This window comes from Ursus arctos, unplaced genomic scaffold (assembly GCF_023065955.2).
Source record: "Ursus arctos isolate Adak ecotype North America unplaced genomic scaffold, UrsArc2.0 scaffold_3, whole genome shotgun sequence".
Classification (NCBI taxonomy): Eukaryota; Metazoa; Chordata; class Mammalia; order Carnivora; family Ursidae; genus Ursus; species Ursus arctos.
The window spans coordinates 11,203,415-11,226,922 of record NW_026622985.1 but is presented as its reverse complement, the minus strand read 5'-3'; the positions used below and the strand labels follow the sequence as shown (position 1 = coordinate 11,226,922).

The 23,508-nt window shown below is 45.1% G+C and overlaps 1 protein-coding gene across 3 annotated transcripts in view; it reads right to left on the bottom strand.

Annotated features, from left to right (window-relative positions):
• Window positions 1-23,508, bottom strand: part of GLI3 (GLI family zinc finger 3) — a 266,426-nt gene that overhangs the window by 177,194 nt on the left and 65,724 nt on the right. For all 3 annotated transcript variants that reach the window (XM_057304188.1, XM_048212817.2, XM_048212818.2), the window contains exon 3: window positions 1,645-1,887. In XM_057304188.1, the coding sequence (XP_057160171.1) occupies window positions 1,645-1,887 (243 nt within the window). The remainder of the gene's footprint in view (window positions 1-1,644; window positions 1,888-23,508) is intronic.

The window sequence follows — 23,508 nt, the reverse complement described above, 5'->3', positions numbered from 1 at the left end:
AAGAAGTATTCATCAGCTGTCCTGCCAGTTACATACCTCATAATTAGTGGGCATCTAGAACAGAAAGCAAAATGTAAATATGAGATGGGGAAAGTTTGTGTTCACACATACGGATGGAAACAATGCAGGGAACTTCTGGGTGATAAGCTAGACCTGGTTCTTTTAAAAAAGTAAGTATACCCAGGGAGTATTAATGCTGGGAGGAAGTCTGCAGAGCCCCTCATGTTTTCTGCACGGATGCTATCTAATAGAGACCCGCAAAGAAAAACGCAATGGAGAAAACAAGAACGTGCTCAGAGAAACACCCTGCCAACCCTATTGTACACTCTCGCTCCTCAAAGCAAACGAAATAAACTTTAACGAAGGAAGAAAAAGAAGCAAGCACCCACCTCCTCCTCATTTCTGGATCTGTAAAAACAACGGTAGCAACAGGGCGGAGAAGCGCTTTTTAATCAGAGAAGCCGTAGCCTTTTTTAAAAGCTTAGAAGAATCCATAAAACCTTTTCCTCCATGCTTCTGACCACTTAAAAAAATAATGGACCTTCCATCTCTACCAACAATGTAATCTGGTCGGCGAGAAAGCAGTTGCTGAGACGTAAGGCTGCTCCAGGCTCTTTGATCTGCGCCCTGATGAGGGAACATTCCCCTCTGCTGCAAGCCAGCTAACGAAGGGATGAAATTAGCTTTTATCCTGGGCACTTTCTTGAGGGAAAAAAAAAAAAAAAAAAAAGGCACTAATCAGCTGTCCTCGCTAATCAGTCATCTGGCTAATGACCTTTTGCCTTAAAACACTAAAATTTCTGAATGATGTGGAACACGGGAAACACAAACCAGTCCCCCTCTCTGGAGCTCAACGGATCATCTGGAATTGGAGCCGGGGAGGTTAAATGGCAAGTCTGTATCCTGGCGAGGTGATAAATCTGTAATCAAGAGCTGCAGTTTTGGTACCTCGACATGAACTTCATTACCCCCCAACCAAATTATATTTTCCTAACCAGAAACAGGCCACAAATAAAGTCAACCCGTATACATTTTTCTTTGGAGGAAGCCATCATATATTTGGGTTCTGAGTCCTAGTGAATTCGTTAAACTTTACGAGCGCTGGAAAAGGAGCTTCCCGTGTTTCTGGTCTGCTGGGTAGAGAAGAAAGTCAAACATGTAGAAGAATCTTCCACATGGAAGGAATTTAGCACTGATCTGCTCAAAAGGGGTTTGTTTGTCCTCAACAAGGAAGCAAAAAAAATCATTCAAAATGAGGATAGCGGGTGTTCAGGACTTCTGCCAGGGCAGCCCACTTTAATAACTACCCCCCGTCAACCAATTTTGCTCCTACAGTGTCTACTTGGGTGGAAGAAATCTGGTTCTCGTTCCCAGCAACGGTCCATGTGGCTTAGCCACAGATGGACGGTGTCCTTCCTGAAGGCTGCCCCATGGAGGCTCGGACTTACTTAGATACGTCCAAAAATGGCACTCTCTACAAAGAGGAATGGACAGGACGTAGGAGAAGGAAAACAAAAACTGGACAGTAAGTTAAACATTGATATAAATTCATACCAGCCCAATAATTCAGACAGCACGCATGCGCGCGCGCGCCCAGCCTTCCGTGGCTCCCCGACCGAGGGCGGCGGGGTAGGACCCACTTACGGTAGTGAGGCTCCATGTAACCGTTGCGGGGGTCCATGGCAAACACGGCCCCGCGGTAGGGCACGGAGGGCTCGGCCAGGTGTGGCAGGGACCCATGGATCTCCTTCTTGATCAGCGAGGCCCTCTCCTCGCTGGATGTCGAAGGCTCCTCGCTGATCTTGCCGAGGCCCTGGACACTCTGTGGCTGCATGGTGACTGCGTTTCTTCTCTCTCTGTGATAGGTCTGTCCAGGACTTTCATCCTCTAAAGAAAGAAGGAAAATGGAAGCTCTGTGAGCCACTCGAAGGAGCAATTCAAACCCAGTCATCAATGAGGTCTCCCTCTCCAGCCCTCCTCCCCAAAAAAAGCCTACTCCCCATTCTTGGCAACTTTGAAAGCTGCACCATGAAGGCATATCCTGCAGACAAAACTGCTTATGAATGAGGGTCCAAAATACAAATCGAAGGACGAAGGGGAGCAGGAAATGAGCCTATTAAGTTGAGATGTAGGGGGTCAGCAAATTATCATCGCCGGCTTACAAGTGAATCTGCCAGGGAAGCTTTTCATTAGGGACTTGCCAATGTCCCTGCAGGTCCCAAGTGGAGCTGGAAGTTTTGCCAGCCTGAGACCACGGGTGCCCAGCTTCCCACGTCTGTCTGAGGGAGCGGGGCCGCTCAGGTATCAGGCAGCTCAGACACCCACCGTGCCTCTGGGTGATCTGTGGGTCGAAAGATCTAAAGTGATCCAGAAGTTTTCTTGTTTTTGTTTTATTTTTTAAGTCAGATCTGTAACCCACTGGGTTAGTGGAGCTAGAAATAAGACACAAGACCCACTAGTTATGAGGGGTAAAGGTCAACCTATGGTGCCCTTTGCAAGACACTGCTTTCTGCAGCTCATGGAACAGCTGAGAACCAAGAAGAAAATGGGGTGAGACTAATTCCCAGGGCAAGACGGCTCTGTAGGCGAGGAAGGCGTCAGTGATGTGGACACAGGCACATTCTCTGCTGGGTTCCAGAGGCTGCTTCACACGCTTGAGAAACAGCTTGACAAAATTCCACATACATTCAATATTCCAGCTTCCTAATACTTCTGCTCCCTTTGATCTGTAGGAACTTCCCATCTACCCTCTAGGGCTCTCTGCAAATGTGACTGGATGACCTTTCTAGAATAGCACATCAAAGAACCCATGCATAAAATTGCACCGAACGAGTGATCTGAACCCACAACAAATGGGCCAATTCATCTGTTGGAGTCACACACACATTCTATACTAGGTACCCCCAAACAAGCTCTGCATTTCATCAGCAGACTGTTCTGGAAGGTAAGTGCTGATGGAAACAAAGCTGTGAGGGCACGGCTCAGACATCTCATCTGAGAGTGATGTCCCATTCCCGATCTGAAATATACATATGTATGTAAGTAATAATAGCGTCGTACATTTTACATGGACAGATTGTGAATACATCCTATCCCAACACATAAACTGATCTTCGAAGTATTTCATAAAGCAATTATCTCTGGCTGAGAGCCCCTAAAACACAGGAAAAGTATGCTTCCACAGTTTGATGGCTGTTTGTACCAATTCAGAAGAAAGTAAAGCTACAAACATGGGCGAGCATGAAAATATATACTATAGTCACGGCTACTGTTTTGTGATGACTAATGACCTGAACCACCCAAAGCCAGGAGCAATTTTCATCGTTCTGCCTATGTCTGGGATTGGAAGAAATAAGCAATGTTTCGTTTTGTTTTGTTTTTCAGTCTAGCAAATAACTTGCAAAACAGAATAGCCAAGGAGGTATGCTTTGGTCTTTACAGTGAATTTGCTGACTACTGCAGGGTAACTGTGAAACATTATTTAGCCTTGTTTCGTGCAGGGCTTCACCGCCAAATCTTGTAATTATGGGATAAATTAGGAGTTTAATCTATCAAGTAACTACTAAAAAGGAAAAAAAAATGGGTGTAATCCCCCATTTTCACAGATCGATCTTTACAAAGGCAATTCAAACCAGGCTTCTGCTAATTTAAAAACGAAGTACCAAAAAAAAAAAAAAAAAAAATCCTTACGTTTTTATTTTCCCTTCTGACTAATACTTTCAGGCTCCACTCCACCCTCAGACTTCCTTAGCAGTAAAGTTGCAGGCTATAGAATAAGGGTTTGCAGTTAGGTAAAAGCAGAAGGGTGTCAAAAACATTAAAACTCTTAGTTGGCTTTATAAAAATTCCTATAGCCTACCAGGGGCCAAAGTCATATTTTCCACTAATTTGCGCCTGTATAAAACCTTTATTTCCAGTTTCAACCTGAAGTGAACTTGTGGCACTAAGGTGAAGTTCTGTAGAATGGACCTTCGTCTGGAAAGCCAGGGAGCCCTCACCAAGAGCTGCTGAGACACATAATTAGCATTCTCTGGTTAAGATGAATAACCAGGCTCCACTAATCTGTTCCAGGTTGAAAACAGGATTCCCTTGACTTAATCTTCCTAGAAGAAATTAACTTTTCTTCTCCTAAAGCTGCATCCCTATAATAGAGTGAGTTTCTTAGAAGCCAAGCCTTTACGATGAGCAGTTGAACCCAACTTCACAAATAATGGAATAATTGGCATGGTCTGACCAGAGTCCTCCCACGTCCCCCCAGCCTCCTGGGAGAAGGAAGTAATTGGTGGGGCGGGTGCGGGGGCTGGGGGAGTGGAAATGGGGTGTCTTTTCAGCTAAGTGATTTTTTTCACAAGTGCTAAACTTTTATTATTTTCTTCCTGAGAGCTCAACTAACACGTGTGAACAGGAAAGTTACAATGAGACATAAGTGAAATTTACATGCTGAATACAAGAAAAAATGATAACTAATTGCCTTAGTAAAGTAAACTGCAGGCACGGAATTTTTGAGTGTAGAAACGTCCATCGGACTGACTTTTACAACAGTCGACGCTAACACACTGTTAGCTACCCTCTCTCCTCTCCAAAAAATTCCAGTAGACGAATATTTCATGAAGTTTACCTGGTGTACTAGGTTGCTCCGGATGGGCACTCAGATCAAAACTTGACAGTACAACACTCCGGGATACAAACAGCTCTGAGGCTGGAGAGCACGCTCTCTACAGTGAAAAGGAAACTTTCCAAGCAATATTCCTGCCTGCTCTTATAAATTTAGCAACCACGTCGGTAAGCCAAAAGACGAAAGCTGTCTAATCTCGTTCAGTTGTGCCGAGTTGTTCAATAAAGTTTGAGAGTCAGTGCAGACAGGCCACGCCAGGCCAAATTATTGACAGAAACGTACTGTCCACCACGGCCACAAGCAGAAGTCTGCTGCAAAAATGTAAGCAAACAGCCCACTGCTCCAGGAGCATCTGCCAAGGGACTTTAACGGCCAAACACAAGGGGACTGTTCGTGCTTCTCTATGTTCAACAGCTGCTGACTCGGGGGTCACACGGAAACATGCAATTCACCAAAAAGCTTCAGGAAAAAATTATTTTAAATACTGTCATCATAATCCCCCTCTGTACCTCCTTCCTTGTGGATACCCACGCTCGACTGGAAGTTAACCAACTCCTGTCCCCAGATGGAGAGCTGCCCAAGCAGCACATTTTACAAACTGCCCCAGGTTTTCCAAACTCATCCAAAGGCAACCGACGTCGAGTCTTAGTGCCATGATCTCTGAAAACTGCTGCACACGCTGCTTAGACCTTTCTCGAGAAAGGCTTGAAGAAAGCGTGCTTGCGTGAAGCAGGACTCGAACACACACTCCTGTGCATGTCCTCACAAACTCTTGCACGATTTCTCACTGCAAGCCAGGAAGCCAGTGCTTTGCCCGCCTGGACCTCGGGTGAACGTTTCAGACAATTCTTTCAATATAAAAATAAAACCCTGCACCACATCACCAACTAGAAACACCTCCTGTCACCCTAGCAAAATGAGCTGATCAGGAGCTCACGGTGCGTGCACGTGGCCGCCTTTTTCAAAAGTTAACATCGGTTTTTAAACTGTTCCCTTAAATCCCGTTTTAACACCATTACTCCTCTCTTCCCCCAGACAAGAGAAGACACAGAGTATAAGACAATGGGCGATACTTACAACTCGGACCCCAGGCTCTGGCTAGCTACTTTCTGCAAACTTCTCTTGGTGGGCTTTCTCTAGTGTGCAGACCCTCTAGGAACATTCTCGGTGTCTCCCTGCCTCCCTCTGCCGTCCCCTCTCCCTCTCCCAGGCAGTGCTGCTCCCATTAGATGAATTAAACGTGGTTGGAGCCATGCTAAATTTAACAAGCTCATTAGTATTCTTTCTGAGTGCTTCCGAGTGAGCTCTCTCTATTCAAGCTGCTCTCTCCAGCAGAAGGGTCAGGCGGCTAATCATTAAATCAAACTAATGTCACCCTATCACAATCAGCCCGAGAGAAGGAGGGTTTATTATTTCAGTTTATGCTAAATAAACGGTTTTACAAATGGTCCCCAAGCAAGGTCAACAGCAGCTTCAATTACAAGACAAACTTAACAAGAGTTGCTATAAACCAAGTACTCTGTATTGACTTAAGAACAGGCTCAACTCCACATATTACCACTAGCAGGGTTGTGCAGGAATGCATATTGTAAAATAAAGGAGGGGGGGGGAAGCTTCTTTCTTTGCCAGAATTTGCGACTGCACAGCGACTCCTCATTCACCTGTCTCCAACCAGCTAGCTGCTCAGCTCAATTCACCCCACACAAAGGCTGGAGCCCAGACCTCAATGGACCGAGTGAAACATGTTCAAAACTAGGCTCTCTATTGTGACTGAATTTCTTAACATCTTTTCAAAAAGCGGAGAATGCCTTGAGGCTAAAGGAAGAAACAGGCTAATGGTGAATTGGGAATTCTGAGCAAATTTCAGAGCCCTTTCCTCCTAGCTTTTGAGGTTGAAAGCAAGCTCTTTCCTTTCAAGTTTCAAAGTCCTTTTTCCTCCCGCAGTGTCACAGAAGGATTTGAAAAGAAGGTAATTGTGCTCGCAGTCTCCCTGATCAGAGCTTACGTCCTATTTCTGGTATTTCGGAATACTTCTTGCAATAATAGTGCATATAGCTCAATCCCTTAACCGGCCTGCACTCTGCAATTGCTCATTAAATGAACAATTGTGGGTATAAAATGCCTTTTATGTTCAAGGTCTGGATATAAGATAAGCATTCTAGGACTCTAAATTTGGTTTACTAAGGAAACTCTCCATCATTAAATTACAAAACTGAAGTCAGAATATCAGGCTTTCCCAGAAAAGTGGCACTCAGATTTCGGTGAGCCAAAAGGAGAGGCGGTTGGGGGGTGGGTGGAGGAAGCAACAAAATGTTAAGGGGGGGGGGGAGACAAAAAAGACTGGATACTCAGATTTCTAGCCGAATGGGGCTTCTAACAAGAGAATAATATTTCCATGTTTAAAAAGGTCTGAGTTGGCGAGACCTCGCCATTTCCATACGGAATGATATAATAAAGTCATCTTCAAATGGATTAAAACATAGGTCTGAGGCTGGGTCAATATGCAGATGACCACGCCTGACCCCTCCCTAGCAGATGTGGCCCCCTTCCTTAAGCAAAGAAAGACTCCTTGACGGTCGGAGAATGCGATCATCTCTGCCATCTCCCTGGGTCCCCACCAAAACCCGCGCTGCAGCGGAACAGGGGGCCAGGTCCAGAAACAGGCTGCCTGCTTCTGCCGTGGAAACGGGCAGGGAAGGAAGGGTTGCAAGAAGAGGCCCGACCAGGCCACAAGGCCCTGTCCACAGCAGGGGTGGGAGGTCTATGTGTGGACCGGGTTTTGGGAATGATACCTGGGGTCTGTATGCCCTCCCAGCCTCCACCACCAGCACCACCACCAGAAGAGGACAGCAAGTAACTAGAGGTTCACGTAGAGACATTTCCACAACTCTGATACTCCCCCATCAGGTGTTTGGGACTATAACCCACTCTTGGGAAACACCCACGGGGCCCAAATGACAAATCGATGGTGAGACCTCAGGGGCTCGGTATCATGGAACTCGCGGGCACGGGTGTGAGACCCACGCACGCACGCACGCACGCACGCACGCAAGCACGCCCTGCCCGGGGCCGCACCCCCACCCCCTCGCCCGCGGCGGCTCGGCCAATGGCGTCTGTGCATTGCTGCAGTTTTCCCTGTGTTTCCACGAGCCTGGAGCCCCACCTTCCTGATCTGGGCAAGAAACAGCCCCGCGTTCTGCCTTCCCCCCAGGAAATTGCCTCGCTGGGTCTGGAAAGAGTGTTATTTCGTTTTTCCCCGTGACGCATTTGTTGCATCTTGTCAGTTTCATTTCGTTGGTTATTTACATTTCGATGGTCTTTGAATAAAAACCGGCGGGCCCCAGGCCCTCGCCTCCCTCTTTCAGAATTCTCCCCATGCCTTTGACCAAAGAGAGACCACAAATGGAAAAGAGAAGAGGCTAAGGACATTCAGAAGCATCGTGGAATTCAGCCGTGAAGGAGGAATGAAGTTCCTGTAGGTTTCAGAAGCACAGTCTTGCCTCTTTCCACCTAGACTGCATTTTTGCCTCAGCCAAGGGGCTGCTTGCTCCCTAGAATGTCTGGAGCTCGGCTTCCAGAGGCAGCGAGCAAACAATGCCTTCTCTAAGAGCATTTCCAATGCCCTTGGGGTCAGACATCGCCCTTGTGCAGCTACACATACGTCTCCCGTTGACAATGACTGATGACAGAGGGAGTGGCCCAGATGGATCAGGAGAGAGCGCTGGGCTTTGTCTGCAACCTTTAAACCAACGGCAGGGCCTGCAAGACGAGGCCAGCAGCAGGATTTGAAGCTCTGGAGAAATTCCAGTGGCAATCCTCCCTCCTAGATTATGGGGTAGCTCGGTCTTCCTGCTTTCATCAAGCAGGAGGTCCCAGTGAAAGGAGAGAAAGTAGAAGAAGCTGTCCATCAGGGTCGTGCAAATATCGTCGTTGTTTTAACATTTCTAGAGTTCTTTTCCCAAAGAACAAAACGGGGGTCTAGATTGGCCAGCATCCCACCGGCCCATCACCAGAAACTACTTGCTCCAAAAAGCAGTTGGTGCTCTCCCCACTACTCCGCTTACAGAGCTCCATGCAACTTCAAAAGGGGTGCCTGGAGTAGAAGAAAGTAGGCAGGGAAGGCAAGATGGCAATTCAGATTAACTTAAGAGGCCAACGTGGCAATGGCTGTGAGCCCCGCTGCAGCCCAGAGCTGAGGGCATACGCAGCAAGCGGCCTCCTGCCTTCCTCAAAGATGACACAATGAGGGCTCCTTGCCCATCTGGAAAATCAAGAGCTGATAACACTATCAGCCTGTCTGAGGCCTCACCAGGCATGCCCCGTGGCCTCCAGGGTTTCCACACGTTCTCCTCCACGCCTCTTAACCCTCACCAGTCTGAGGTCTGCACCCCTGCTCACCCTGTGTCCTGGGTGTCGGTGACAGGGACAGCAAAGTGCTCCTGTAACTCGGCAAACACCACCCAACACGCTGGGGCGTTTAAGTCCAAACCCAAACCCAGCGGTGCTAACCAACTTTGAAAGTTCCAGACTGAAAGCACTAGCCAAGTCCTGCCTACACCAGGGAAGAGAAAATAAAACAGATGAAACGGGACCCTGAGGGTCCCTGCAGACCCTCCTGTAAAAGGGAGGAGGAGATCTTCCTTCGTTTCCACAAGCTTGTGAAGACCCTCCCTTGAATTAAGAATTCCGAAACGTCATGAAGCTTCTTCTCTTAGCCTGCTATTAGTTGCCAGTCGCTGCTTACACAGAGTGAGTTAATTAGAGACATCAAAGGCAGTACAATAAATTCTCAGGAGGGCCAAATTTTTTTTCCTTCTGCTTAATAGCTCATTTATGCCTATCTGTGAGTAACAGTCTCACGAACATTTAGGTATTAGAGATTTGTTTGAGAACTTGCTTTTCGTCTTTTAGTAGCAAAGAATAAAGAGTCTCTCTTTCTTACTTTGCACCAACAGACGTGAGCAGTAGAGATTCCATAAGGAGACCCACGGCCAGCAGTTTAACAGAAACAATGAGAAGCCTGTTCACAAGGCCACAGTGTGTAGGTTTCTGTTGCCCGCTGGGTCCTCTGATGGGACCGTCCTATCAGCCCGGAGAGATTCACTCCAGCCCGTCCAGCAAGAGGACTCAGAGCCTACTCTGCCTTTAAAGGCACACAGGAACATTCTAGAGGCACTTTGGAATGGTGGCTTTCAGGTTTGCACCCCTCCTCCCCCCTCAAGATCAAAGTCCCATTCCCTAACCTTTCTACCATGTTTTAAATTGCAAGAATGAACACAAACTTAACTGGCTTCATCTGGTGTGTTTATGTTGCATGGTTTTTGTTTTTAGAAGACTGCATAATGAGAAAGCCTGAGCATATGGCAGTATTATATTTTTAATAAAATTTTAAAGACCGTGCTTACTCCATTGCAGAAATCAGACCCTCCTGGAGAGCACATTTAAATATCAAGGGAATATCATTATTGTACCGAAATGAGCTAGAGGTTCCATCCCCGTGACAAGATTAGGGCAGGGGAGCAGAGCTCACCTCTGCTGACTTCGCTTCCGGGCAAGGCCAGGTGGTGCTGGGTCCAGTTTCTACAACAGAAGCTCCCTCCAGCCACCACCCACATTGACCTCAGCTATGAAGTGTACATTTGAGAACCCCAAATCAAATACCACGTTTCCATTCTTCACAATTTTACCACAGGTAAGGCATGAGATGGCCTCCCCAGCCTGCTTTTTTACTTAGCCCCCAAAGTCTGCAACGACATAAAACATTTTCAAGTCACGGCTCAGACACTGTCTGTGACACAGGAAGGGCCACAAAACCTAATCTCCCCAGAGCACATCTTCATGGTCAAGGCCAAGTCAGACCTTTCTCCTGACGTTGTTCCAGATTTCCAGGCACCTTCAGGAGAACCTAACGTCCCAACGTCGGAATGGTTTTGTTGTTGCTGTTTTTCTAAGAAGTTCCAGTAAAAGCGATTAAGGAAACAAAAGACCAGATTCATCCACCTTCCTAAAATACATGTAATTCTGCTTTCACTCATTCGTCCTACCAATCACTTTTCTCAAAAGCCTGCCAATTTCAACTATACCCATGCATCAATTAATGACAGCTAACATTTACTTAATATGCACCAGGAAGGACTTCACCTCGCTCGCTTTCTCGTCATTGTAACTTGATCACAAAGCCATTGTCATTATGCTCATTTGCCAGATGAGAAAACCGTGTGGCACAGGGAAGCTCGGTTGCTTACCCAGGTCACATAGCTGGTTCTCAGGCAGAACCTGGATCCCAGGGAGTGAGGACACCAAAGTCCACCCTTAAATATTTGGCTACTGGAACTCCCGACTCAGTGATAAAAAATAAACTTAAATTTGAATTTTGACCCAAAATTCAAGTTTGTGTATATTTGCAAACTTCACAACCACCGAACTCTGCTCTAGGGGACAAAAGCAATCAGAGAGAAGACCTAAACCGATGAGCACGGCTGTCTTCCAATAAAACTGTATTCATGGATGGTGAAATCTGAATTTTTATATAATTTTCACGCATCACATTTAAAATCTAACAAATCATTCTTAACTCATGGGCCGTACAAAAATAGGTAGGATACTAGATTCGGCCACAACGGAAGCTAAGTACCACCCTAAAGGACTTTCAACACAAAACTTACACCCAGAAAACAACTGGGAACATTCCAGTAAAACTGTAAAAGCAAAAGTATTGAGTGTTAGGAGGGAGACAGGGAAAAAATCACTTTCTCACGCTATTAAAATATTTCCGTAATTGGCTAGATGTATCACATGATTCCACTTCCGGGATGCATCTTAAGGGGAAAAGTAGCAAAGAAGACAACGATTTATATTCAAGGATGTTCATCACAGTGTTATTTATAAGGAAAACTAGTTAACAAAATAAATGCCCATTATCCTATACGATGGAATCTCATGTCCTTAAATATAGTGCAGTCAAGGATTTTAAAGAACACAGAACTTCACGGGCACCAGGTACCATTGTGAGGCTTCCATGCCCATCCTATGAAGTGAGTGTGATTGTGATCCTTACTGTATACGTACAAAAATGGAGGCACGTTTGTCCACGGAAGCACAGCTAAAAAAATGGCAGAGCCTCAGTGAGAATCCAGAGTCCACTCACTTACCCACTAGACTGCCACACTTCCAGATCTCTGGAGGAAGGGAAGGGAGGAGGAAGAGAAATACATAATCATTTCTATACAAAATTCCTAAAAAAAAAACAAAAAAAACTTAAAGGAAATGTACCAAAATAGCATGAAAGTATTTCTATGGATTATTTTTTTCTATATGTTTCTATATTTCCCAGTCACTTCAGATAGCAGAACTAGCTGGTTTATTTTACTTCTTACATCTATCATTAAGTATGACCTTTACAATAAACGTCTATGGAAGTCCAAATTAAGTTCACATAGATTAAAAATTAGCCACAAATTTATCTCCTGAAGTCTTGTTTTAAACGATTTATTCCACCTCTTAAAATCCAAGTGGCTGGCAGGCTTTTCTTATATCTATTAATAACTCTTATTACTGAAGTATTATTAAATTATTATATACACTGATACTGGGGTGTATAGAGATTTCAATAAACTTGTTCATTTAAAATATGATGATTTTTTAAAAGATTGATTTATTTATGTAGTAATCTCTACACCCAACGTGAGGCTCGAACTCATGACCCTGAGATCAAGAGTCACACGCTCCGTTGCCTGAGCCAGCCAAGCTCCCCTAAAATAATGATTTTTTAAAAAAGATTTTATTTATTTATTTATTTGACAGAGAAAGAGAGAGAGAGAGGGCACAAGCGGAGTGACGGGTGGAGGGAGAGGGAAAAGCAGGCTCCCCGCTATCATGATCTGAGCTGAAGGCAGACGCTTAATTGACTGAGCCACTCAGGTGCCCCATATGATTATTTTTAATTATTTCATATCAATACACAAATGCCTTCCAAACAATACCAAATGCTCTCATCTCCCTCCCTGCCACACTGGGTAACTCAGCTTTCACCAGGCCACCCCGAGAAAGGTGTAGAAGGGACACTGCATTACAAAGGATCGTTACCACCAGTGGCTCTGAAAGCCAGGCTGTGCTTAAAGTGCTCCGTCTACATTAAGCCCATTGAATGCTCACGGGCCCATCAGGTATGCAGTATCCATCACCCTCGTCACTCAGGTAAACATCCCCAGGCTTAGCAAGTTTAAGCAACCCCCTTGGAGTCATACTTCAGGTAAATGGCCAAATCGGCATGACTCTCATCTATTATAAAGGACCAGTAACCCCCGCAAAGTCTCTGAAAGCCCTCAGAACACTGATTTGCCTCCCATCTCTCTGTATGTCTATGGGAAGATTATCATCCTTGTTGAAATTATTCTCCCTCTCCCTATAAAAGTTACCCAGAAAAGACACTTCAGACAGTAGTAATCAAATGACCTATTCCCTTTCCATAGAGTTTCTGGGTTCTGAATAGCTAGCTATTCTGCAAAGGAATACTTAATACTGTCTTCAGCGGGATTGTGTTGCAGGCTTGGATGCAAAAAAGCAGTCTGCGTACTTGGTTTGCGTTCAAGTTAACAACAGCTCCAACGGTTAAAGCCGTACGTAGTTTACGGAAAGGGGCATATGTCCAATAATTAAAGAAGCATATGGTTTATAGAGAAAGGGGGGAAACTTGTGCTTGGAAGCAGCTTTGCTTGGATTATTTACCAACAAATGAAAGGCCCTTCATGCCGCCCAGAGCACAGTCCCCTCCCACAGGCTGGAAAGGAATGCTGAATGAGTCAATAAAATCAGCGTCACACTACGCAGAGACCTTCTCCCCAACGAAAGATGATTATCGGATTATAGCAAATTTAAGAAAGTTTTCTCTCTCGCTCTCTTTTTTTAATCAAGAACAAAACCAGACTACTTCTTAAAATGCACTATTAGGAATTGTAACTGTTCCTGAAAGTGCCAGATATATTTCCATCCATGCAATATTAAAACTAACAAGCGTCTTTTCAATTTCTTTTAATGATGGGGTATGCAATAAAAATACAGCAGTGCTTCATTTAGCCAAAGGAGCTGAAGCAAAAAGAACCAAAATAAATAAATAATAAACTTACATGGGCCACTTACCAAAAATAAAATCATTTAATTCAACCTTTTACGGGAGGTGCATGTAGCATTTTGAAAGCAAAAATTCTCATAACACAAACCTCTCCACTTAAAAATCACTGCCAGGGGCTGGAACCGGGGCAGGAAGTTATTTCTTTTTCAATTTATTTTTTAATGTTTGGGTATTAATGACATCAACTGCCATGTTGTTTAATAAAGCAGCACGGCATAATAAAAAGAGTTAGAAATGCACGTCCCCAGACTTGCCTCCAGCCCTTCATCGGTGACCCAGGGTAACTTAAAATACAGCGCATTGTCAGTTGCCTTACGTAACAGGCAAATAATAAAACCTATCCCTCCGACTTGATAGGGTTTTCTGAGGGTTAAATAGTATATGAAAAAGATCTATATAAATGAGGGCACTTATGAATGCCAGGCACCACCGCTAATCTCTTCATTCTCTGTTTGATAATGACACAAAGCAGGATGGTGGGCTGCAGGTGCCCCGGGCCAGGAGCAGGGAGGCTGAGTTCCCCAACTGCTTCCCCTTAGATTAGATGGTACGTCTCCAGTCAGTCCACTCCACTAAACCAGTGCTGGGGACGATGCAGAAACGTGCTCCAGAACCCCCCAGGGAACAAACCAGTGTCCAATTTCACCGGGAACCAGGCTAAACATCGGCAGCATTTCTGCTGCTTCAGGAAAAGATGCAAGTTCATGACCTGTAATTGCAACTGATCATCTCTTTCACCCATGTCTTTGAAGCATCCTGGGTCAGGCTCATAGTCAATATTTGTAGAGTGCCTACTTGAAACTTGCATTGAAAAGACCTATCTTTTCTCTACTTGGTTTTCTAAGATGATTGAAGACACTTGAATCTTCCTAAGAAAACCACTTTTTATAGACAATGTTTACTAAAAAAGATCAAGCAAATTCCTTGAGGATGCTTGTTGGCAACTCCCACCCACTGCCTGTTTCTGTACACCGTGTGGGCTCAGAGTGTATTTTACAGTTTTAAATGGCTAGAAAATATCAAAAGAAAAAGAGTATTTTATGACACATGAAAAGTATGTGAAATTCAAATTTCAGTGTCCACAAGTACACAGCCAAGCTCATTCGTTTTCCTATCATCTCTGGCTGCTTTTGCATTACAAGAGCAGAACGGAGTAGTGACAGCACCAAATGGTCCATTCAAATACTGAAATTGGGGGTGCCTGGGTGGCTCAGTCGTTAAGCGTCTGCCTTTGGCCCAGGGTGTGATCCCAGGATGCTGGGATCGAGCCTGCATCGGGCTCCCTGCTCCGCTGGGAGCCTGCTTCTCCCTCTCCCACTCCCCCTGCTTGTGTGCCCTCTCTCGCTGGCTGTCTCTCTCTCTCTCTCAAAATAAATAAATAAATAAATAAATAAATAAATAAATCTTAAAAAAAAAACATACAAAACAAAACAAATCCTGAAATTGTTAACAGCTGATCCTTCATGGAAAAAAAATGTGCCATCCCTTGACTGACCTGTGTCAGGCTGTGCTAGAACACCCGTCAGTGAGATGATGCAACACACCCAGGAAACATACAAAATAAGGCAACACCATTTCAAAGAACTTAGTATTGAACTGCTGCTTCCCAACCGTAAGATATCTCTAAGGTATCACCCCATTTTACAGATGAAGGAATTGGGTTTAGAGAAATGACCTTCCCCAAAGTCACAAGTCAGCAAGTTGGGGATGAAATCAGTTCCCCATGATTCTAACCCTGACAATTTCTATGGCGGCAAAAGAAGGATTTGGGATTTTCTCGTATACCGGAAGATAGAACGCATTTCCAGTGTCCACATGCGCTAAGTGCTGAGATAAAGAATGAATTTTAAATATAAAATCTGAGGTGTGTGTGACTAAGGGTTGGCCTTCTTATCCAGCTTAGCATGTGTCTGGAGTTGTATAGGTTTTGCTTTCTAAGTTTAAGAACAATCACAAAACAAACAAGTACACTTGTCTGTCAAAAATGCCACACTCTCAGGGCACCTGGCTGGCTCAGTCGGTTGGTTAAGCAACCAACTCTTGATTTCGGCTCAGGTCATGATCTCAGGGTGGTGAGATCGAGCCCCACATCAGATTCGTGCTGAGCGGGGAGTCTGCTTGAGATTCTCTCTCTCTCTCTCTCTCTCTCTCTCTCTCTCCCTTTGCCCCTCCCCCCCACCCAACACCCTGCCTTTGCACACACATGCACATTTTCTCTTGCTCTATCCAAAAAAAAAAAAAAAAAAGTGCCACACTCTTCTTGGCAGTTAAAGGGCACAGAGGCCATATCCCACTATTCCCTCGTGATCTGTTTTGGAAGGTGGGATTACCGGACTGCGAGTACTTTTGCTAATAGGGATGGAGGAGAAGATGCAAGAATCGAGTCATGAGACTTCCAATTCCCACCAAATTGGGACTCTCCTGACCGAATGCAGAAGCAGATGCAGCCAGGGTTCCCAGACAGTGTTTTGCACCTTGTATGAAGAACCAGGTCCAGGGGGTTTAGGTCTGGCTGAGTCAAAGAACACGACAAACACACACGGACTCAGGCCGGCCGTTCCCCATGCTCCAGTCATACAGACACATCCATGCCAAGGTCCCCGTGTGTCCCAGCACAAAACCTGACCATCTGAGAGGCGTAAAAACCAAAGGCTGCTGCCCTTGTGATTCCCAGGACTATGGTTTTTCTAGACATGGAACTACCTAAGAAAAAAGGTACAGCCATCGTGTTGGCACGGTGGACAAGTGGAAAGTTGGCATTGAGAGACTACTGGAAGGAAAAGCTCCTTCAGGTGTTGGAAGGTGGGCGAACAGACCAGGAGGACCATTTTAGGGGAGGTTTGGGAAGGTCTTAGGTGAGTCTACTCTAATTCAGATTTTCAAGGAGGCTGGTCAACCCCACCTAACCCCTCAGGGATACAGTGAATAACACACTCGTTAACAATTGCTCCAATGCTCCAAAACGCTGTACCTTGGGTTCGAGGGCGTCTGCATAGTTCTGTTTGTTTGTTTTGTACTTTTCTTTCTTCTTTAATTCACATCTTGCTGACACAAGTGGAAATTCATATTTCTTGGCAGAAAAGCTTTAACTTTACTGCCAAGCCATGCAGATAAAAATTCTTCCATCCTCAACTCATTGCCTGGAACCGTTCTACTCCTGTCTTCGGGAAGAACTGGAGAAGACAGCAGTCCAAACACATAATCCAGGCAATTTTATTGTGCCTGATAATTTTGTTAGTTCTACTGGGGCTCTTGAGTCTGTTCTGTAATTTATAGGGGAAAAAAATCCGAGTGAGGTCCAGCTAGCAAATGTAACAGCCTTCCCTATAAAATCAATGCATCTCAGTTCATTCAGCAGAACATTAGCAACCGCTGCAACTTCCTTCCCAACTTAGAGAGAAGTTGCTTGCCTCCCCTTGGCTCTTGCGGGTGCAGCCTCACAAACTGACAGCTGGAAGCTTGTCTTTATTTGTCTTCCTTCTGATGCCTTACTGGCTCTGAACTCCTGGGGAGGAGTGGTCCAGGAAAGGAAGAAGGAAACAGTTTTTCTTTTTTCTTTTTTTTTTTTTAAGATCTAATTAATTTATTTGTTAGAGAGCCAGATACAGAGAGAGAAAGAAAGAGAGAACACAAGCAGGGGGAGTGGCAGGCAGAGGGAGAAGCAGGCTCCCTGCTGAGCAGAGAGCCCGATGCAGGACTCGATCCCAGGACCCCAGGATCATGACCTGAGCTGAAGGCAGATGCTTCACGGACTGAGCCACCCAGGCGCCCCATGGAAACACTTTTTTATGTTTCCACCCCATCTTCATCGACATCGCAAACCTGTCTTTTCCTGTCAAATAACAGTATTCGCCAATTACAGATCTTCCATCCAAACACTGTTCTGTGCAATACTGGTGGCCTCTTTCTGTAGTATTCGGACTGTAGTCTTCCTTGCCAAGGGCCTCATTATTGACTCCGGAAAAAAACAAACCAGCACTTACCTCTACACACCTGCTCTTCCTTTTGGTCTGCTCCTTTCTCCCCCACATTAAAGAGTGATCTTCAAGTCCAGCCCTGATTGCCACACGCCTCCCAGTGCTGGCAAGGAATGCTCATCCCCGCCACCAGCTCGTCTCTTTCTTAGAGTCGCCTCTCTCTGATTTGTCCTTTCTCCAGCTAAGTCTTTGCTGGACCCAACCCGCCTCCATCTGATACACCACCTCTCTTCCGTATACCTCAGAATCAAGGAACAAATCCTAAGATGGCCTGACCACCAGTGTCTTGACCTTGTATTTGGCCAACAGAATGGCTTCCTCTCTGGCACACCAATGTTTAATGCTTTCCCACGGGCTGTTCGAGTAACCTTTGAATACCTTTTTCTGTCATTTAAATTCGAATGGCTCCAAAATGTGAAAATCCAGGCCATTTGTAAATTCATTTACCCTTTTAATGGGTCTAGCAAAAATAATCGCTGAAAAAATCCTGTACACACCCCTGCGCTATAAAGCTTTGAAAGGTGGTGTTTCAATTCGGTTGGACACTCCCGTGTTTCAATCCACTTAAAGAGTGTAAAAAGAGGTTTAGTTTTTTAAGTGATGAAATTCCACATTCTAGAAGCAGTTTTTACTAGTGTAAGAGAAAGCAATAATGCAAGATGAGGAATTAAAACCTACTCCAACGGGTTGTACTCCTTGGTGGGTAAAGCGAATCGGTTGAAAACCTTTTGCTTTAGAGTAACCCCACTATAGAAACCATGGAAACCATCAAAAGTTCTAGTAAAATACTTCCTTATCCAACACGAACTGTCTTGCTACTTGAAGATTTTAGGAGTTAAAATTATGTGAAAAAGCATCAGGGTGTTCATGGGGGCTAGAGGGTTTTCAATTAATTGCTTTTTTAAATATCCCCCTCAAAATATATATCCTGGAGCCCAAACATGGAGCCATTTTTCCACATGAACATTGAAAAAAATGAGAAACCAGAAGTTACAGATCAGCTGAGTTTCACTGATCAGGCACAAAGAGACAAATGTGCCACACAATCTATCATATCATTAAAAACGGTGCATTTTGGGGTCTCCTTCCCCCTCTTGCCACAGCGGTACCTTGTTTCATCTAAAACTAGCTGCTAGTGACAGCTCGTCCTGAACCTGTTTAATGCTCTGCTGTGTCGACCACAGAAAGGAACACCTAAAAATCCCCTTAAAAGTGCACAAGTGAATTCTGTCAAGTCGTTGAACATCCCGACATTCTGACAACCTCAACCAAGGAGGTAGAACTCAGTCTTTCAAAGAAGCTTCAAACCACAGAAAAATGCACAACACTGGGAAATGGGTATCTTGTGAATCCTAAAACCTCATACATTCCATCTTAATTCCAAGAGTGCAAAGCAAACTCTCGTGGAGTCCTGAAGACCGAAGCGTTGTTCAAAGTTCCTGTGACCCACTGCCTAAGAATATTCTGGAAGCACACGCCACTCTTCTGCTCACAAACCTTCCACAAAGCCCAGGGTCTACAAGACCGACCTCGAGCTGCCTGGCCTGAGTAAAGGCTCTGAGTGTGAGGAACAACCCTCAGCCTCAGTCCTCCCAGCCTCTGAGGCTGCACTCGTCCCCACCCAAGGCCCGCCAAGGCAGTTCCAGCACCCTCCGTAACCAGCTGCAAATCTGGACATCTCCGCCACTAGAACCACTAGAACACGAGCTCCCTGGGGGCAGGGGCTGGATCTTGCTGACGAGCGGTACAGAATTCCTCCATGGGTGCATCAGTAACGGAATGAATACGCAGGAGGACTGGCAGGTGCCGTCCGGTAGTAACAGGGAAGTCAGCTGCTGTGTTGTCTCCAAGCAGGGGCAGCAGCAGCACCGACCTGATTGGGATCAAGGCCCAGAGGAAAGGACGCTGGGATGTCCATGGGGGGCCCCAGCAGTGAAGCCTCAAGCCACAAGATTCCAGAAATGGAAGCGTAGCTCTGAACAGGGGAGGGATGGCAAAGAAGGGAGGGAGCATTTTGCCAGGGGTTGGTCCTGCCTCTTTAGGCCCCTTCAACTGTTACCAGATTATCAATTAAGAACAGCTTGGTGCTAACTCATCGATTGAAGGCTAGTGTTGTCCTTTGATGGCAGATAAAACGTTTAAGGACGCCAACGCAATGAGGATGAAAATAAGCAAACAGACACAGGACAAGCTAAGTGGATACACACTGCTCTTCCACAGACCTCCTCTCTCCCAACATCGGCAGGTGGAGATTTTCCATGTGTTTACTACTCACTTCATGGGAGTTACTGTGGAGATTAAAATGTAGCCCGTGCGTATGAGAGAAGGACAAAGTGATTCATAGTTTGCAGAGATACTCATAAAATTGGAAATGCACCAACAAATACTTGGGCCTCCTTGAGACCCTGAATTGTGAGGTGGGACATGTTTGCAGAACGTACTGATGAGTTTTAAAGAGATACACACAATTGATGGATTAAAGAAAACAATTTAAGAAATAAGCCTTTTTCCTACACATACAGAGAAAGGGGGCGGTTGGTGGGGGAGGAAGGTAACTGCCAATTCCCTGCAAGGGTAGGGCATTTTTATGTAGCACATGGGTTTTTTTTTGTTTTTATTTTTTTTAAACTCTCAGTCTTTCATCTTCTCTCTGGTGAGGACTGCATTTGCCACAGGCTGATAAGTGAATGTGGCAGAACTTCAAAACTCATGTCAGCCAAAGAATCTAGAGACAGAGAGAAAAAAATCAGACATAAAGCTGGTAAAAGGCAGCTATAAATTTTTTTAATGCCTTTTATTTAATTCTACCAAAAGATCACACAGCAATGTGATCTGGATTGGTACATCTCTCAAACCCGACTCACGCACGCACATGGCCTAAATCCAATTCCTCACCCCAAAGATGTGGTTTTCATTAAACTAGTAAACCCAGGAAAGTTGCTTGTAAGACCGATGTGTTAATAAACTCTTTCCTCTGAAGACAGTTTGAACCTTCAGTTCACTAGGGTGAGTCAAGAGCTGATAAAAAAGAAAATAACAGGACGTAAAACGTAGGTCTGCACGTAAAGATGGTAGCCCGGCCTGAAGCTAACAGCTATTATCTACAATTTAAATCAGTCCTCTGCACCTTGTTAAGTGAACGGCGTGACTCTCACGCTCACTAAAAGAAGTCCACGGAAAGACCAAGCAAGAGCACTGGTGCTGGCTTCACAAATACGTTCGATCTCTGGAAATCTACAAGAGGCGCACTTTCCCGTATGCACACTTCCTTGGGTAAGAAGTGGTGTCAGTTCTAAAAACTTCAGACCACTCCCCAACACCGTCTTCTTCGGATGCGGTTCTTGGCTTCCATTCCCAAGTGTTACTCTCTTTCTTAAATGTGACACTTATAACTGTGCGTTTCAGGTGGGTTACTACAAATACATTCAAACCTGCACCATATAAAAAAGTATGACTCTAGAACAGAAAAAAACTCCCTAATTGGCGGGGTGGGGGGGGAGATGAATAGGCGATTCACTGAAGAAGAAATTTAAATGCACCAGAAGAGAATAAGACATAGTTTTTAACTTCATTACATAATGAAGGAAGTGGACACTGAAGCAGGACATTGGGTTTTTTGTTTGTTAGTTTGTTTGGCCTTGATTCCAAATTAGGAAGTGTTGGTAAAGGCTGAGTAAAGGACAAAACACCCTTGCCAGCAGGGTAAAAGGAGTACTTTGGGTATTGGGTAAACTCACCAGTTTGGTGACCTGTATGACAAGTTTTAAATGTCTATACCAGATGGCCTACCACTCCCTTTGTCGGGCCGTACCCAAAGGAGTGAGTTAGGTTCCAGGCACAGACTTAGCTTCAAGGACACTTGCTGAAACATTACATGTAACAGAGGGGGAAACTCTTCAATGACCAACAACAAGAGACTTAGAACACCCATGAAACAGAAGAGAGAGGTGGGAGGTGAGGAAGGAAGCATAGACCAAAATGGTAGCGGTTAACCATGAGTGGTTTTTATTCTCTTCCACGTGCTGTATTTTCTAACATTTTTCTAAAATTAAAAAAAACAAGTTTTCAAAGAATATTTAATTTGGGAATACATAGGTCTTTTCAGAGCTCTTTCGAGCTTAAATATTATCTGTGTCTTACACAGAATGCATCGGCTGTTTAAGAGAGCGCTTGGTCTCTGTGAAATCGGAGTTAGCGGTAAATAAGAGCGATGCCAGGACCTTGACCGCAATGGCCACAATCAAGTATTTGCTTGAGCATTTTTTTTTCCCTTTCCTAAATCCCCCTCGGGGGTGGGAAGGAGGTATTGCACACTCTTTGAGCTCATGCCCAGTTTAACCCTGATTCCCCAGACAAAATACAACCTGTGAGGATTCATGTGTCTCTCCTCCCTGCAGCAAACACCCAGCTGACTCAGCACACGGCTATTTATTAATCATTCTACGAGCAGCCACGCAGTTCTAGAAAAACGGCAATGTCTTCCACTGCAAACTCACACTGTTTTCCGGCTCTTCTGACCATCTGTAGCTCTGGGCATTATATCGTCAGGACACTCTGTCCAGCTTCTCACCTCAGCTTTGACTAAGCGTTAGGTTCAAAAGCAGCCTTGATTGCAGAATTTTCAAAGAGCGCTCAGAACTCGGGATGAGATGTGATTTCGTGGCCTTTTCTATCATTTAAGTCATGGGATCCTGGGTTTCACTAACTGGTATGTGTTCACCTTCTGTAAGTGAAAACTTCAGGATTCTAAAAATCCTTTCCTAAGAGGAGAACTGAGGAGATAATGAGTCAAAGTACATAAAGAAGGAATAGACAGGACAGTGCCCGACTCCAATGCAGAGCTGCCGTTACACTGAAGCAACCGAACGTACACATGGGGAGAAAAAAGACTAGAAGGAAATGCGCTAAAATGTTAATTGTCACCCATCTGTGAAGAGTGGAATAAGGGTGAATGTCAAGTTTCTTTTGCTCTGGTTTTCAATATTTTCTACATTGACTAAGTACCGCTTTGTTATCAGAAAACCGTCCTCAAATGCTACGGGACACAGAAAGCGCAGTGAGACAGAAAGAATAGAGGCTGGGCAGCAAGGGCTCTGGGATTCAGGGCTTCTCCCAACACTCCAGTTTATAGTTTCCAAAGCTTCCTTCCAAAGGGATGCCAAAGCTCGGCCCCGGAGTCCCCCGAGCACCCCCTTTCTCACTGCGAAAACATTTGACACTTATTATCCATACGGGGGTTAGATACAGGAAAAATAAAGGAAAGACCCAAGAGCGTATTTTATCTGTTTCTACTACAAATTCTCATCTGTATTTTAATGGTTTTGTTTTGGTTCTTTTTTTTTTTTGAGGGGAGGGAGGTTTTTTTTTTTTTCCCCATAGAAGTCAAACAGAGTGTACCCTCCCACTGACTCTAAGAATAAAATAATGTGAACAACGCCAAGGAGGTTGGGGAAGGAGGCAGGGGAAGCCTGCAGGAGTCACACTGCTGCTCAAGTCCCATCACTTCATTCCAGCTGGATCCCCTGGGTGCCTTCACTGCCCGACCACAGGACTGTGGGACAGGAGACGGAGGACAGCCATGGAGGGTCCCCAGAGTTGGAGGGTTTGGACAACTGCATTTCTCCCGGTCAGCAGAATTCGACAGTAAGATGAAAAAGTGTAAACACTTAATGGGCTACAGGGATGAGAGGGTCTCAAAATCTTCGGCACCACCTCCCTTGGTCACAGCCCGTCCCGAGGCTCTGTAGTTGGGTCGTGCGCACAGCAGTGGAGACCAAAGCACTCAG